Raw genomic sequence first — 15710 nt, forward strand, 5'->3', positions numbered from 1 at the left:
CCTGATGGGAGCCTTTATTCAGACAGCAGAGACCCGCCTCCCCCTCTGCCTCCCTCTTCCTCAGGCCTTGGGAATAAAAGGTAGCCCTTCCCCCTGTGAAGACTCCCCCAGGCTGGCACCCAGAGAATGCTGGCAGGCAGGGAGGGGTCGGGCACATGGGTTGTGGACTTGAGCAATCCCTGAGCACTCGAGGTTCACTTCTGGCTCCCCAGGAGCTCCACTGGCTGCTCCCTCTGATAAATTATGATGAGTGACGTCCAAGGGTCAGAGTTCACAGGGGAACCTGGGTGCTGGCACAGATGTGCTCCACCCCCGGAGGAAGCGGGGGGTGGGGCGGGGCCTCAGGCGCTCAGGGTCTACACCAGGCCCTCCACACACAGGGGTGGCTCCGTGATGCCCAGCTCCTGCCGCAGAGCCTGCAGGGGCTGTTCCCAGCGCCGCTCGTAGTACACGTTGAGGACACACGGGGCTCTGCGGCCATTCTCAACTGCCCATGGGATCAGCTCCGAGATCAGCAATTGTAGGCTCCTGTGGGGCCGCAGAGGAGAGAGAAGACAGAGGACCCGGGGTCCTGAGCGCGGGGCACGCCACCTGCCCTGAGCTGACGGACGTGTCCTCAGTTAATCCGCACAGACAAGAGGAGGCAATTCCCAGCCCCACTTTTCAGATGAGGAAGCAGAAGCTCAGTGAGGTAAAAGCCCTGTGCTCAAAGCCACACATTTTGAACACACCAAAGCCCAGCTTTAAATCGAGGGCTCCCCCACCTCCAGAAACTAATGCCAGACTGCATCCCCAGGAACCCACACCCCCCACGCACCGCCCCCCACCCCCGGCCCCAGGTTTCCTGACCCGGCTGTTCTCACTTGATAACTGGGGCCTGGCCTGAGAAACGACCTCAAGTTCTATGAAGCGTCCAAGCTTCACGAAGCCTCATCCTGGAGCCCCTGCACTGGGCCACGTTCACACTCTGCCCCAGCCCTCCCATCCTGGCTTCCTGAGATCCACTGGGGCTGCTCAGAAAGGCTGTGGGCTCTTCCCATTTCCTGGAGCCCTGCACCTTCCCCCGACCCCTCAGCACTTGAGAACTTACTGGGCGCTGAGTCGGATCGGTCCAAAGAGTGCACTCAGGACGCACATGGGCAGGCCGGTCTGGACAGCCTCAAACCATTTCACCACGATCTCCCCTGGCAGGCAGGGTGGGGAAGTGAGTGAGAAGTGAGGACGGGCCGGGGGAGGAGAGGCCAGTGATGCTCAGGACATGGTGAGGCGTCTGCTCCACTCCGATCTCTACCGAGGGGGTCAGCAGTGCCCAGTCCCGGCCTGTGCTGGTCCTTGGGGCACTTGGCTTGGGGTAGGGGGAAGAGGGTACAAGAAAGAGCAGGAGGAGGCAAGGGCTGGAAAGGAAGCTTGGGGTCAGGGTGCGGGACTCCAAAAGCCAGGCTGAGGAGTCCAGGCCTCCGGGAATAGCTGAGGGTTTCAGAGCGTGGGGAGCCCAGGTGTCTGGACACTGCCACGTCAGTGTAGGAGCTGTCAGAGGCACTGGGGCAGAGGATGGGGATGTGTGGCCCAGATACACCATGATGTTTGGGTAAAGTGAAAAATGAGGCACCAGGTCAGCTAACTGGTGAGCAGCTGAAACAGGTGTGCCCTGACCTGGCCTTGCAGATAGACTGGGAGACAGGCTGAATGGAGGGCCCGGCCCCACCCAGGCCCCTCACTGGGTATGCTCCGCCCCACCCCCACTCTGGAAGCATCCAGGGGCTGCCGGTTGGCCAGCACTCACCCAGGATGTTGGTGGGCATGCCCAGCAGGGTGTGGAGCATGTCATGGATCTCCCGGTACCGCTGGATCACGTATGCTAGCTCCTCATCGTCCACGAAGCGGGTGGGTGCGCGGGTGTCTGGGGAGACCCTCTGATGATCATGAAAGTGAAATTGCTCAGTCGTGTCCGACTCTTTACGACCCCATGGCCTGTAGCCTGCCAGGCTTCTTCATCCATGGGATTTTCCAGGCCAAGAATACTGGAGTGGGTTGCCATTTCCTTCTCCAGGGGAATCTTTCAGACCTAGGGATCGAACCCGGGTCTCCTGCATTGCAGGCAGATTCTTTACATTCTGAGCCACTGGGGAAGCCCCCTGACAACCATGAGCCCTCCCTAGACCCCTTCCTCGTGGTTCCCGGGGTCCAATTTTCCAGCCTCTCCTCGACTCTCAACCACGCCACCAAATTCACACCCCACCAGAACTATCTCCGGAGTTGAGGTCTGTCTGCACCTGCTGACAGGGGAGTCTGCAGGCAGGGAATATAGGGGGTGCCCCCTTGGTCTACCTCAACTCACACAGAATGTACAGCCCCTGCTGATCTCAGAAACCCCTGGTGGGGAGAGGGAAGCAGGAGGTGTTTTCTGATATACAGAGTTTCAGTTTTTACAAGATGAAAAAGCTCCGGTGATTGGTTTCACAACAGTGTGACTATACTTAACACACTACTGAACTGCCCATTGAGAGATGATTAAGGTAGTAAATCTTATGGTGGTGGTGTTTTTTTTGAACCACAACTGGAAATAAAATGAAGGGGGGAAGCAAAGAAGCACCCAAGGCCCCCACTTCTTCAGATGAGCTGCTCCCAGCCTAGGGTGCTCTTTCACCTTGACAATTCCTACCTGTCCTTTACAACCTGGCTTAAGTGTCCCTTCTGCAGGAGGCTACCCCTGACCTTCAGACAGATCAGGTCCACGTTATGGTCTCTTAGAGCGCCCGGTCCTTTTTTGTGGCGTCTGACATGACTGTGTCGTGCTGTTTGGTGTACGTGATCGTTAATGTCTCTCGTTCACACCAGCACTGTCGGGTACAGCAGCCAATCATGGCAGCCACCAAGGCTTAAGGTGACAAGTGCCAACTGAGATGCGCTGCATGTGTGAAATACACACTGGAGCTCCAAGACTCGGCATGACAAGAATAATGTGAAATTTCATAATTTTATAGTATCGATTACATACAGAAATGGTATTTTAGCACACGAAAACAAGATATGTTATTAAAAGTAATTCTACCTGTTTCTATTTTGTTTATCTGATGGCAGCAGATTCTAAATTCCCTTTATAGTGTGCATGCTATCTCCGTAAACAGTGCTGCAGCAGCTGGTCATCAGCCCAGGACAGGGCTCTCTTGTTCTGTCTCCAAGGCCTGGGAATCAACCTCCTGTAAATGCAGGAGTAAAAGGCCAGCCCCAGGCACTTTCTGACCCCAGGCAGGGATACCAGCTGTCCTTCTGTTTCCGCCCACTGCCTCTTCGAGTTCTCAGCCGCACCATGCAGAGTAGGTATTCCTAGTTTCAGAGCATGAGCTCAGCCTGTCCAGAGGTCAAGGGATTTGGTGTCTTTATTTTGGGGGCTACTAGCCCAATGCCACGGTCTGTGTTTGTGACTTCATTGGGTCCCTGGTTCTAATTTCTTCTATAGAGTTCTGTCTGCTGTGTGAAGCTGAAGCTGGTCAGTGACGGCTGACACCTACTATGTTTCAGCACTGTATGAAGTCCTCTGTACATACCGTCATGCCACGTCCTGAGGCCACCTGGGAGGAGATATTGCTATCAGCCTCAGATACAGATAAGAAAAAAAGGAGAGATAAAGTAACTTTGTCAGAGATCACACAGCTAATCAAGTGGCTGAGTCAGGATTCCGAACACAGCCTGCTGGATTCTAAAGCCTTAACAGCCATTATTAATCAGCCATATAAGTGCCCTGGAAGTTAAACATGAGGTTTCCTCACCTCAGATAAAAGAGTCTGAGGCTCAGAGGTCAAGTGATTTGCCCAGAGCTTTAAAGATGGAAAGAAAGGCTAGCAGTCAGTCTCAGGGAAGGTGGCCTGACCTTGACCTTTGATCTAAACCTCCACTGAGACAAAGGTGTTCCCTTACATTTTGTGGGCTGCCAGGTGTCTATACTCTAGAAGTGTCACAATCTCCAGGGCTGTTACTTAAGGCTGTGGCTGAGCAAGCTGCCCAGGGAGGCCTTGGCAGTCCCATCCCCTCTACAACAACAGGACAAAAGGCTCTGGGGGACTTCAGAAGGAGAATATCCTTTTCTAGGTGGTACCTGGAGCAGGTCACCCTGGTGGAGTTCCCACTGATGAAATAAACTTGCATCTTGGTGAAATTTCTGGGCGATGGTATAATATGGGGCGTGGGCAACAGGGAGCAGTACAGCAGAGGATAGGAAGATGATTATTTTCTCAGGGACAAAATCTAAAGCAGACTTCTCAACCATCTACCCGGGGATAGCTGCAGTGCCTGGAGCCATTTAAGGCTGTCACAACTTAGTGGGGCCAGTGCTACTGGAATCTAGCACGTAGAGGCCAGGGATGTTTCCTACAATGCACAGCGCTGCCCTACAACAAACAATTCTCCAGCCCCAAAGTCAACAATGGCAAGGTTGAGAAACCCAGCTCGAGAGCAATCTTTGCTCACTCTTTCACCTCCTCCAGCCTGGTTGGCTCCTGCAGCTGGACTGGATGGCGACCTGACAGAGGTACTGTGATGGGAAGTGGATGTGCTGGGGGCAGGGAAGGGTAGGAACGGGGACTCTGCCCTGCTGTATCCTAAGGTCCTTTTATAAAGCAGATCATGTTACTACCTGGCTCGAAACTTCAATGGCTTCCTATTGCTTCTATTACAAAATACAGACTTTGTCTCTAAGCAGATAGGGTAAGGGGCCCATGGAGAAAGAGAACCAGGCATGACATTCTTGACTTAAAGAGAACTAGGCATGACATACTTCTCACTAGAGAAGCCATTTTGGCCTAAGTCAACTTGGGATCTAAGCCTGGACACAATGCTTGCCCTTCAAAATGTCTCAGTAATTAATGATCTTAAAGGAATAAAGGGATGCAGGAACAGAGGAAAAGCAGTCAAGAAACAATGAAAGAGAAGTGAAAGTGTTAGTTGCTCAGTCATGTCTGACCCTTTTGACCCCACGGACTGTAGCTCCCTAGGCTGGGGAGGCCTTACAAATAGCTGTGAAAAGAAGAGAAGCGAAAAGCAAATAAGAAAAGGAAAGATATAAACATCTGAATGCAGAGTTCCAAAGAATAGCAAGAAGAGATAAGAAAGCCTTCTTCAGCAACTAATGCAAAGAAATAGAGGAAAACAACAGAATGGGAAAGACTAGAGATCTCTTCAAGAAAATCAGAGATACCAAAGGAACATTTCATGCAAAGATGGGCTTGATAAAGGACAGAAATGGTATGGACCTAACAGAAGCAGAAGATATTAAGAAGAGATGGCAAGAATACACAGAAGAACTGTACAAAAGAGATCTTCACGACCAAGACAATCACGATGGTGTGATCACTCACCTAGAGCCACACATCCTGGAATGTGAAGTCAAGTGGGCCTTAGAAAGCATCACTACGAACAAAGCCAGTGGAGGTGACAGAATTCCAGTTGAGCTATTCCAAATCCTGAAAGATGATGCTGTGAAAGTGCTGCACTCAACATACCAGCAAATTTGGAAAACTCAGCAGTGGCCACAGGACTGGAAAAGGTGAGTTTTCATTCCAATCCCAAAGAAAGACAATGCCAAAGAATGCTCAAACTACCGCACAGTTGCACTGATCTCACACGCTAGTAAAGTAATGCTCAAAATTCTGCAAGCCAGGCTTCAGCAATATGTGAACTGTGAACTTCCTGATGTTCAAGCTGGTTTTAGAAAAGGCAGAGGAACCAGAGATCAAATTGCCAACATCTGCTGGATCATGGAAAAACCAAGAGAGTTCCAGAAAAACATCTATTTCTGCTTAATTGACTATGCCAAAGCTTTTGACTGTGGATCACAATAAACTGTGGAAAATTCTGAAAGAGATGGGAATACCAGACCACCTGATCTGCCTCTTGAGAAATTTGTATGCAGGTCAGGAAGCAACAGTTAGAACTGGACATGGAACAACAGACTGGTTCCAAATAGGAAAAGGAGTATGTCAAGGCTGTATATTGTCACCCTGCTTATTTAACTTCTATGCAGAGTACATCATGAGAAACGCTGGACTGGAAGAAACACAAGCTGGAATCAAGATTGCCGGGAGAAATATCAATAACCTCAGATATGCAGATGACACCACCCTTATGGTAGAAAGTGAAGAGGAACTAAAAAGCCTCTTGATGAAAGTGAAAGAGGAGAGTGAAAAAGTTGGCTTAAAGCTCAACATTCAGAAAATGAAGATCATGGCATCTGGTCCCATCACTTCATGGGAAATAGATGGGGAAATAGTGGAAACAGTGACAGAGTTTATTTTTGGGGGTTCCAAAATCACTGCAGATGGTGACTGCAGCCATGAAATTAAGACACTTACTCTTTGGAAGAAAAGTTATGACCAACCTAGACAGCATATTAAAAAGCAGAGACATTACTTTGCTAACAAAGGTTCGTCTAGTCAAGGCTATGGTTTTTCCTGTGGTCATGTATGGATGTGAGAGTTGGACTGTGAAGAAAGCTGAGCGCCGAAGGATTGATGCTTTTGAACTGTGGTGTTGGAGAAGACTCTTGAGAGTCCCTTGGACTGCAAGGAGATCCAACCAGTCCATTCTGAAGGAGATCAGCCCTGGGTGTTCTTTGGAAGGAATGATGCTAAAGCTGAAACTCCAGTACTTTGGCCACCTCATTCGAAGAGTTGACTCATTGGAAAAGACTCTGATGCTGGGAGGGATTGGGAGCAAGAGGAGAAGGGGACAACAGAGGATGAGAGGGGACAACAGAGTATGAGATGGCTGGATGGCATCCCTGACTCGATGGACGTGAGTCTCAGTGAACTCTGGGAGTTGGTGATGGACAGGGAGGCCTGGCGTGCTGCGATTCATGGGGTTGCAAAGAGTCGGACACGACTGAGAGACTGATCTGATCTGAGGCTCCTCTGTCCATGGGATTCTCCAGGCAAGAATACTGGAGTAGGTTGCCATTTCTTCTCCAGGGGATCTTCCCAACCCAGGGATTGAATCTGGCTTTCCTGCACTGTAGGCAGACTCCTTACTGTCTGAGCCATCAGGAGATAACAGTTCAATGAGAAAAGAGTCCCAGTTCCGCCTCAAAGAATATACATTAACAATCTGATATGTATCTTTACACGTTCTATAGAAACTAAGGCCTCCACCCAGGTGGAGGGTGGTATCTACATGCTAAGATCCCAGACTAGTTAAAACCTAAGATATGATGATGTTGACCTTCTCTGACTCTCCTGATATCAATCAACTAAGACTTGGACCCTGTTGACCTTTGCCCCAATTCTATGCTGAATTCTCTGCTCAAGATCTGATAGACTGCCTGAAGAACTATGGACACAGGTTCGTGACACTGTACAGGGGGCAGTGATCAAAACAATCCCAAGGAAAAGAAATGCAAAAAGGCAAAATGATTGTCTGAGGAGGCCTTACAAATAACTGAGAAAAGAGAGGTGATAGTCAAAGGGGAAAAGGAGAGATATACACACTTGAATGCAGAGTTCCACCACTTGAATGCAGAGTTCCAAAAAATAACGAGGAGAGAGAATCACTTCCTCAGTGATCAATGCAAAGAAATAGAGGAAACAATAGAATGGGAAAGACTAAAGAGATCTCGTCAAGAAAATTAGAGATACCAAGGGAACATTTCATGCAAAGATGGGCTCGATAAAGGACAGAAACAGTATGGAACTAAAAGAAGTAGAAGATATCAAGAAGAGGTGGCAAGAATACACAGAATTATACAAAAAAATCTTAATGACCCAGATAACTACAATGGTGTGATCACTCACCTAGAGCCAGACTCCTAGAATGAGAAGTCAAGTGGGCCTTAGGAAGCATCACTATGAACAAAGCTAGTGGACGTGATGGAATTCCAGCTGAGCTATTTCAAATCCTGAAAGATGATGCTGTGAAAGTGCTGCACTCAATATGCCAGCAAATTTGGAAAACTCAGCAGTGGCCACAGGACTAGAAAAGGTCAGTTTTCATTCCAACCCCAAAGAAAGGCAATGCCAAAGGATGTTCAAACTACTGCACAATTGCACTCATTTCACACGCTAGCAAAGTAATGCTCAAAATTCTCCAAGCTAGGCTTCAACAGTATGTGAACTGAAAACTTCCAGATGTTCAAGCTGGATTTAGAAAAAGCAGAGGAACCAGAGATCAAATTGGCAACATTGGTTGGATCACAGAAAAAGCAAAAGAATTCCAGAAAAATATCTACTTCTGCTTCATTGACTGTGCTAAAGCCTTTGACTGTGTAGATCACAACAAACGAAAATTCTTCAAGAGATAGGAATACCAGACCAGCTTACCTGCCTCTTGACCTCTATATGCAGATCAAGAAAGGACAGTTAGAACTGGACATGGAACAACAAAATTGGGAAAGGAGTATGTCAAGGCTGTATATTGTCACCCTGCTTATTTAACTGATATGCAGAGTTCAGTTCAGTTGCTCATTCATGTTCGACTCTGTGACCCCAAGGACTGCAGCATGCCAGTCTTCCCTGTCCATCACCAACTCCCAGAGTTTGCAAGAGTATACGCAGAGTACATCATGTGAAATGCCAGGCTGGATGAAGCAGAAGCTGGAATCAAGATTGCCAGGAGAAATATCAATAATCTCAGATATGCAGATGATATCACCATTATGGCAGAAAGTGAAGAGGAACTAAAGAGCCTCTTGGTGAAGGTGAAAGAGGAGAGTGAAAAAGCTGGCTTAAAATTCGACATTCAGAAAATGAAGATCATGGCATCTGGTCCCATCACCTCAAGGCAAATAGATGGGGAAACAATGGAAAAAGTGAGACTTTTATTTTCTTGGGCTCCAAAATCACTGCAGATGGTGACTGCAGCCATGAAATTAAAAGATGGTTACTCCTTGGAAGAAAAGCTATGATAAACCTAGACAGCATACTTTAAAGCAGAGACATTACTTTGCCAACAAAGGTCCATCTAGTCAAAGCTATGGTTCTTCCAGTGATTATGCATGTGAGAGTTGAACCATAAAGAAAGCTGAGCGCCGAAGAATTTATGATTTTGAACCGTGGTGTTGGAGAAGACTCTTGAGAGTCCCTTAGACTGCAAGGAGATCAAACCAGTCAATCCTCAAAGAAATCTGTCCTAAATATTCATTGGAAGGACTGATGCTGAAGCTGAAGCTCCAATCCTTTGGCCACCTGGTGCAAGGAGCTGACTCATTAGAAAAGACCCTGGTGCTGGGAATGATTGAAGGCAGGAGGAGAAAGGGATGACAGAGGAGGAGATGGTTGGATGGCATCACTAACTCAGTAAACATGAGTTTAAGCAAGCTCTAGGAGTTGGTGATGGACAGGGAAGCCTGGCGTGCTGCAGTCCATGGAGTCGCAAAGAGTCGGACACAACTGAGCGACTGAACTGAACTGGGCTGTAACCCACCAGGCTCCTCTGTCTATGGAATTCTGAACTACAACAAGCCCCTTCATGAATATGAATATACTGTTAGCTTAAAGTTTCCCCAGTTTTGCTGTTAACAGACAATGTTTTGGGAAAGATCCCTGGTCTTCTCCATGCATGCATGCATGCATGCATGCTGAGTCGCTTCAGTCGTGTCCGATTCTGTGTGACCCCATGGACAGCAGCCCACCAGCTCCTCTGTTCAAGGGATTCTTTTTTTTTTTAATCATTTATTTATTTTAATTTGGCTGCACTGGGTCTTAGTTGCTGCATGTGGGATCTAGCTCCTTGTCCAGGGATCGAACCCAGGCCCCCTGCATTGGGAGCGCAGAGTCTTAGCCACTGGACCACCAGGGAAGTCCCTGTCCAAGGGATTCTCTAGGCAAGAATACTGGAGTGGGTTGCCATTGCCTTCTCCGATACACACTGCAAGTAACAAATCCTTCCTTCTCCTGATCTTTGGTTTGGTTGTATCTTCAGGCTCAACACCCACCAAGAAATGGCTTTGGGGGTAACCCAGTTTCGGGGTAATACTTCCTGTGGTGTGCAGGGCCTGGCTGAGCTAGGCCGACCTCCCAGCTCACTGGGGGCCTCCCCACAACTCATTCCTGTGAAGCTATACTGGCCACGTGGATCAGTTTTCCTTTTCCTAAACACACATAGCCTGGCACTCGCGAGCTCCTCCGCTCAGAATGCTCTTCCCCAGTTCTCCTCCGAACTGACTCCTCCTCAGCCTCCTGGAAATCTCCACCCCTTCCCCAAAATGGTTGCAATAATCCTCCCATTCATTAGCCTATGAAATTACCCAGCCCATGAAAGAACGAAGTCTGCCACATTTAGAGGCCACCACTCTCGCCTTCTGCGGTGGCTCACACTCTGTGAAGTGAGTTTCTCTCTGAATAAATCCACTTCTTACCACTTTGCCTCTCAATTGTCTGTGATGAGACATCAAGAACCTGAGCTTCACAACTGTGGGTTTTGGCTGGGTTCAAGTCCTAGCCTGAGTGCTTCCCTGGTGGCTCAGAGGTTAAAGTGTCCACCTGCAATGCGGGAGACCTGGGTTTGATCCCTGGGTCGGGAAGATCCCCTGGAGAAGGAAATGGCACCCCACTCCAGCATTCTTGCCCGGAGAATCCCATGGACAGAGGAGCCTGGTGGGCTACAGTCCACGGGGTCGTAAAGAGTCGGACACGGCTGAGCAACTTCACTTTCTTTCACTTCCTAGTCTGAGGTACACGGTGTTTCGGCAGGGACTCCTATGACCACCCTGTGGGAAGGGGCCACCAGCCACCCCGACCCCACCTTTGCCCTCTATCGGGTTGACTGGCGTCCTCACAGCAGCACCTACGAGAACAGAAGCCCCAAAGGACAGGTGCTTTCCTGGTTTGATTCACTGTGTCCCAGCTGCTGAGGACACTGGTGTGATTTTTCTTCTTTTGGCTGCACTGTGAGGCATGCAGGATCTTAGTTCCCTAACTGGGCACTGAACTGGAAGGCAGCCACTGGAAGGCAGCCACTGGACCACGGGAAAAGTCCCATCTGGTATGTTTTAAGTACTAAATAAATATTTTGCCTGAATTTTCATATTAAAGTTTTCTTCTTTTACTGCTTTATGGTCTACCCGTCCCCCACTAGAATATTAGTTCCATGAGGGCAAGACCTTGTCTAAGTTGCCACACTTGGATCAGTGGATGGCGCATGACTGATTCTGAAGAAATGAATGAGTTCCTCAGTAGTTGGGGGTCCTGACGCCCTAGTCTGTGTCCTCTCTGGCTGGGGTTGGAGAGTGTCACAACTTGTCACACCCAAGGGGCACACTGTCTCTACAACAGGGGACACGATGTGATAGTTAAGAGCATAATCCTGATTTGAATATTGCCTCCGTTAATACTGGCCTGTGAAATCAGCAAGTTGCTTAACCTCTCTGAGCCTTAGTTTCCTCATCTTGGCAGAGTTGTTGGGGTGGAATTCAGTGAGATCACATGTGAACCCGCCATGGGGCACTCAGTAGAGGTTAGTAAGTGCAGGGCAGTGTAATTGCTTGGAGCGACGTTCCTGGCCCACGTGCCTGTACCACAGAAAATGCCAATGCCTTGGCACGAGAGACTGCAAGGCAGTGCTGCCCATGGTGGAAGCACAGGCCCCTCGTTCCTCAGGACATTACTCATGTGCCATTCATCTGCCCTCCCTGGTGACTGCCAAACGCACAGAAGCTGGAGACTCACATTCACATCCAGGAAATGGAGATATGCGCAGCCAAAGGAGCCCTCGGGCAGACTCCGGAGCTTGCCCATGTCGAGGGTGGACAGCGAGATCCGGGGACGCTCCCTGTGAAGCAGAAGGCAGGACTCAGATACTGGGAAGGCACCAGCAAAGGCAGGTGAAAGGTCCAGCTAGATTAAGGGTGTGAGAGGTGAAGGGGCAGAGGGCAGCAACGGGGTCAAGTCCTAATGCAGCCTCTACTACTGGCCAGGCCAGTGGCAGGGACTGAAGAGACTACCACAAGCTAAGGCTGTGGTTCCTGCCTTAGGTAAATAGGCCTCAGACGTGATCTGGGTATTCACACAGGGCACTGCAGGGGTGCAGGTTACAGGCAGCATATGCTATGGGACATTAGTGAACGCACAAGAGCCCTGTTGTTGGAACAGGGCTGAGGCCACCATACTGCACTGTCCAGAGGTCATCAGAGTTGTCTATGTGAATGACATCCATGGAGTTGGGCAGTGCCCAGCCTGTGCAACCATCCATGGCCATGGTATCAAGAAGAGTTCCCTAGAGGAACACCATGTGATTCCAGAGAAATCAGAATCCCCAAAGAATGCCCTCAATCCCCCAGGCAGAGCTGGGACCTACTGCAGGATCTGGGCACCCTCTGGATCCCTCTTCATCTGGTCCCTGAGGACCTTCAGGGTACGGCGTCCTGTGGTCTCTCCCAGAACTGCAACCATGTCTGAAAGGAAAAAAAATGGGGACAAATGGAGGCTATGATCTTAGGTAAATTATCTGACCTGGTCTAAACCTTAATTTCATATATGATAAGAGTATCTAGCTCTTAGTTATGAAGATTCAAGTTAAACAGTGAATCACCTGACACCCAGTAAAGCTCAGTACGGCTACAGTTATTACTGTTATCAGTCTAATGGGGTGAGGTGGCTCTGGCTAGCACCATGTTCCAAAGAGTTAATAAATCACTTTCACATCCATCATCAGGACAGAATGTCACGTCTCTGTGGATGGATAGACTCTGGTATCAGACAGTGCTCGGTTCAAGCCCCATTTTGATCGCAATGTAGGTGACTGTGTGAAAACTGCTTCACGTTTCCAATCTTCAGGATCCTAATATGTGAAGTGCACGTAATACCTTTCTTTTACGGTTAATGTTAAAAGTCAAGAAGGTTGCACATATAGAACACTTAACACAGTGAGCAAGTAAAATAAGGACTCAGTGAGCAGTCAGCATTATCATTTTTACTGGAAAGAATAACAGTGCTTTCAGGTCTAAGAATTCTAGAGGGCATGAGAAAAACACTGTAGGATCCCAAAGTGTCCCATTAAAACATCCAGCAAACATTTATCGAGCATTTATTATGTGCCATGCATGATCCCAAATGCTAACAGGATGTTATCATTTGATGGATGCTCATAAATTATCTAGTCCAGAGGTTCTGTGTGTCTGGGTAACAGAATCTCCCAGGAAGCAGTTTAAAAAGGCAGAAGCTCAGATTCCACTTTCTTTCTATCCTCCCCTACCCACTCCTGGCAGATTCCAATTGTGTAAATTTAGGGTGGGACCCTGGCATCTACATTTTTATGAATGTTTCGGATGATTATAACTTGCAGCCAGGTTTGGGTACCCTGGCCTAGTCTAATCTACAGTTAACCAAGCAAACGCGGAGGCTTTGACAATGGCTGACAATGGCCTGGCTTTCAAGGCAAGGGCACACCGGGCCCCGGACCCCCGCTGTTGTTCAGTCACTCAGTCCTGTCCGACTCTTAGCGACCTCATGGACTGCAACAGGCCAGCCTTCCCTGTCCTTCACTATCTCCTGCAGTTTGCTCAAACTCATGTCCATTGAGTCGGTGATGCCATCCAACGATCTCATCCTCTGTGCCCCGCTTCTCCTCCTGCCTTCAATCTTTCCAGCATCGGGGTCTTTTCCAATGAGTTGGCTCTTCGCATCAGGTGGCCAAAGCATTGGAGCTTCAGCATCACTCCGGATCCCTAGTTGCCCCAGTAAAGCGCCTACAGCGCAGGCTGCCTTACCGTGGCGATAGGGATCGTACAGCGCCATCCCGGCAGAGCCGGCGGCCAGCAGCACCTTCTGCAGCACGGAGGTGGGGATGTGTTCGGGGTAGAGCAGGCCGGTGCCATGGCTCACGGCTCTGAAGGGAACACCTGCGGGGCAAGAAAACAGCCGCGCGGTCAAAAGAGCGGAGCGGGGCAAGTCCCCGGCCCTCCTTCCCGCGCCCCTGCCGCTTGCCTGCAGGAGGGCCGGGACCGCCCCGGAAGGCGCAGAGCGGGCGCAGGACCCCGCGCAGCAGCGTCGCCATGGCAGTGGGGACCGTCAGACGTCCTGGGGGTGGGGGTGGGGGAAGGAGCGGGGCAAGGCCGACTCCACCCCCACACCCCGCTCTCAAACTTCTCTGGCGACGGCGCGCCGGAGAAGTCAAAAGGACTCGAGCCCTACTGCGCTGAGTGGGGAGGGCCTTTTGGGCGGGAAAAATAGCACGGACAGAAAAAGTCTCTCGCTGAGCATGAGAAAACCTAGGCAACCCCTTTGTCACCTACACCCATGGATATAAAATCCTCCTCATTTCACCTCACCTCCAAGAGAGGTCTCCAAGTAAGCCTCGCCACGTTTGGGGTTCAGCACCGGACCCTACGTCCTTCTCCGTCGCACGTTTTCCCCCCGAGGATAATAAGAATCGAACCTCTTCCGGCCGTGAAACATGGCGACGCCCATTGGTAATAGCACATTTGGGGGCGGGACCATACAGCACTTCCGTCCGCTTTCAGCTGTTCTGCGAGCTCGGGTCCCGCGGGCTTCAGGTATGGGGTCCGCCGGCCTGGCTCGGCTGCAGGGGCTCTTCTCAGTCTACAAGCCCCCCGGGCTAAAATGGAAGCATCTACGGGATACCGTGGAGCTGCAGCTTCTGAAAGGTGAGTGCCTCGAGCCAGACCCAGGATCCCGCTCCCGTTCCCCAGGAGTCCATCTCAGTTTCTGATCCTTGTTGCAAAATAAGATCGTGTGACCCAGTCGTCTGGGCAGAGCCATTTCCTAATTGTCTCTTCGGTTCACAGTACCTCGCTTTCTCCCGTGTTCAGATGGGTAAAGAGATTCAGTACTGTCCGTGGTCATAAGTAATTAATAAGTGGTGAAGTCGAGAAAGCTGAGGGCCAAAGAATGGATGCTTTTGAACTGTGGTGTTGGAGAAAACTCTTGAGAGTCCCTTGGACTGCAAGGAGATCCAACCAGTCCATTCTGAAGGAGATCAGCCCTGGGATTTCTTTGGAAGGAATGATGCTAAAGCTGAAACTCCAGTACTTTGGCCACCTCATGCCAAGAGTTGACTCATTGGAAAAGACTCTGATGCTGGGAGGGATTGAGGGCAGGAGGAGAAGGGGACGACACAGGATGATATGGCTGGATGGCATCACCGACTCGATGGTCGGGAGTTTGAATGAAACCCGGGAGTTGGTGATGGACAGGGAGGCCTGGCGTGCTGCAGTTCATGGGGTCACAAAGAGTCGGACACGACTGAGTGACTGAACTGAACTGAAAGTCAAGATTTGAACCCAAGTCTGTTTCTTAACTTCTGCTCTTCTCTGCACCGTGGGCTTTCAGCTGTCTTCTACAACAGAGTCGATGAGATGTTCTTTATGTGTATTCAGGTCTCAATGCTGGGAAGCCTCCTGCCCCTAAACAGCGTGTTCGCTTCCTGTTGGGACCCGTGGAAGGCAGCGAAGAGAAGGAGCTGACCCTCACAGCCACCCGTGTGCCCACACTCATCGACCATCCGCTGGGTAACGCACATTCGGGAAAGGGGCTGGGTGTCGCTTCCCCGGGAAATCCCTGCCCAAAGTCAGTGTGTCCCAGCCAGACTCCTCCTGTCCCAGACCAATGTAGGACCACAGTGGCAATGAAGTATTTGACCAGAGATTGGCAGAATTTCCTGGAAAGGGCTAGATAGTCAATATTTTAGGCTTTGCAGGTTTCTGTCGTTGTAGTGCAGAAGCAGCTATCGACAGTGTGTAATGAGCCTGGCTGTGTTCCAGTAACACT

General features: G+C 49.9%; 2 protein-coding genes across 13 annotated transcripts in view; one reads left to right on the forward strand and one right to left on the reverse strand.

Annotated features, from left to right (window-relative positions):
• COQ4 (coenzyme Q4) lies at positions 1–14387 on the reverse strand. 8 transcript variants are annotated; one of them, XR_015136284.1, is made up of 8 exons: positions 14252–14387; positions 13691–13822; positions 12280–12376; positions 11652–11754; positions 3549–3572; positions 1784–1913; positions 1091–1394; positions 1–528 (listed from the first exon to the last, which is right to left on the reverse strand). XR_015136284.1 is itself a non-coding variant. In XM_086324950.1 (8 exons), exons 2-8 carry the CDS (start codon positions 13716–13718, stop codon positions 357–359), a joined length of 648 nt encoding a protein of 215 aa, XP_086181076.1. In that variant the 5' UTR covers positions 13719–13822; positions 14252–14387; the 3' UTR covers positions 1–356. The 8 variants fall into 8 exon arrangements, 4 of the variants coding, with proteins under 4 accessions (XP_086181076.1, XP_086181073.1, XP_086181077.1 ...); XR_015136282.1 differs by lacking the exon at positions 14252–14387 and adding an exon at positions 13908–14008; XM_086324950.1 differs by having other exon boundaries at positions 1091–1184.
• TRUB2 (TruB pseudouridine synthase family member 2) overlaps positions 14377–15710 on the forward strand; it is a 19670-nt gene continuing 18336 nt past the window's right edge. For all 5 annotated transcript variants that reach the window (XR_015136280.1, XM_086324939.1, XM_086324940.1 and 2 more), the window contains exons 1-2: positions 14377–14587; positions 15320–15451. Coding sequence is in view for 4 of the 5 variants with exons in the window: in XM_086324939.1 (XP_086181065.1) it covers positions 14377–14587; positions 15320–15451 (343 nt within the window). In the remaining variant the exon portion in view is untranslated. The remainder of the gene's footprint in view (positions 14588–15319; positions 15452–15710) is intronic.

Source organism: Bos grunniens, chromosome 11, assembly GCF_055505025.1.
Source record: "Bos grunniens cultivar Pamir isolate PY7600 chromosome 11, Bosgru_T2T1.0, whole genome shotgun sequence".
Lineage (NCBI taxonomy): Eukaryota > Metazoa > Chordata > Mammalia > Artiodactyla > Bovidae > Bos > Bos grunniens.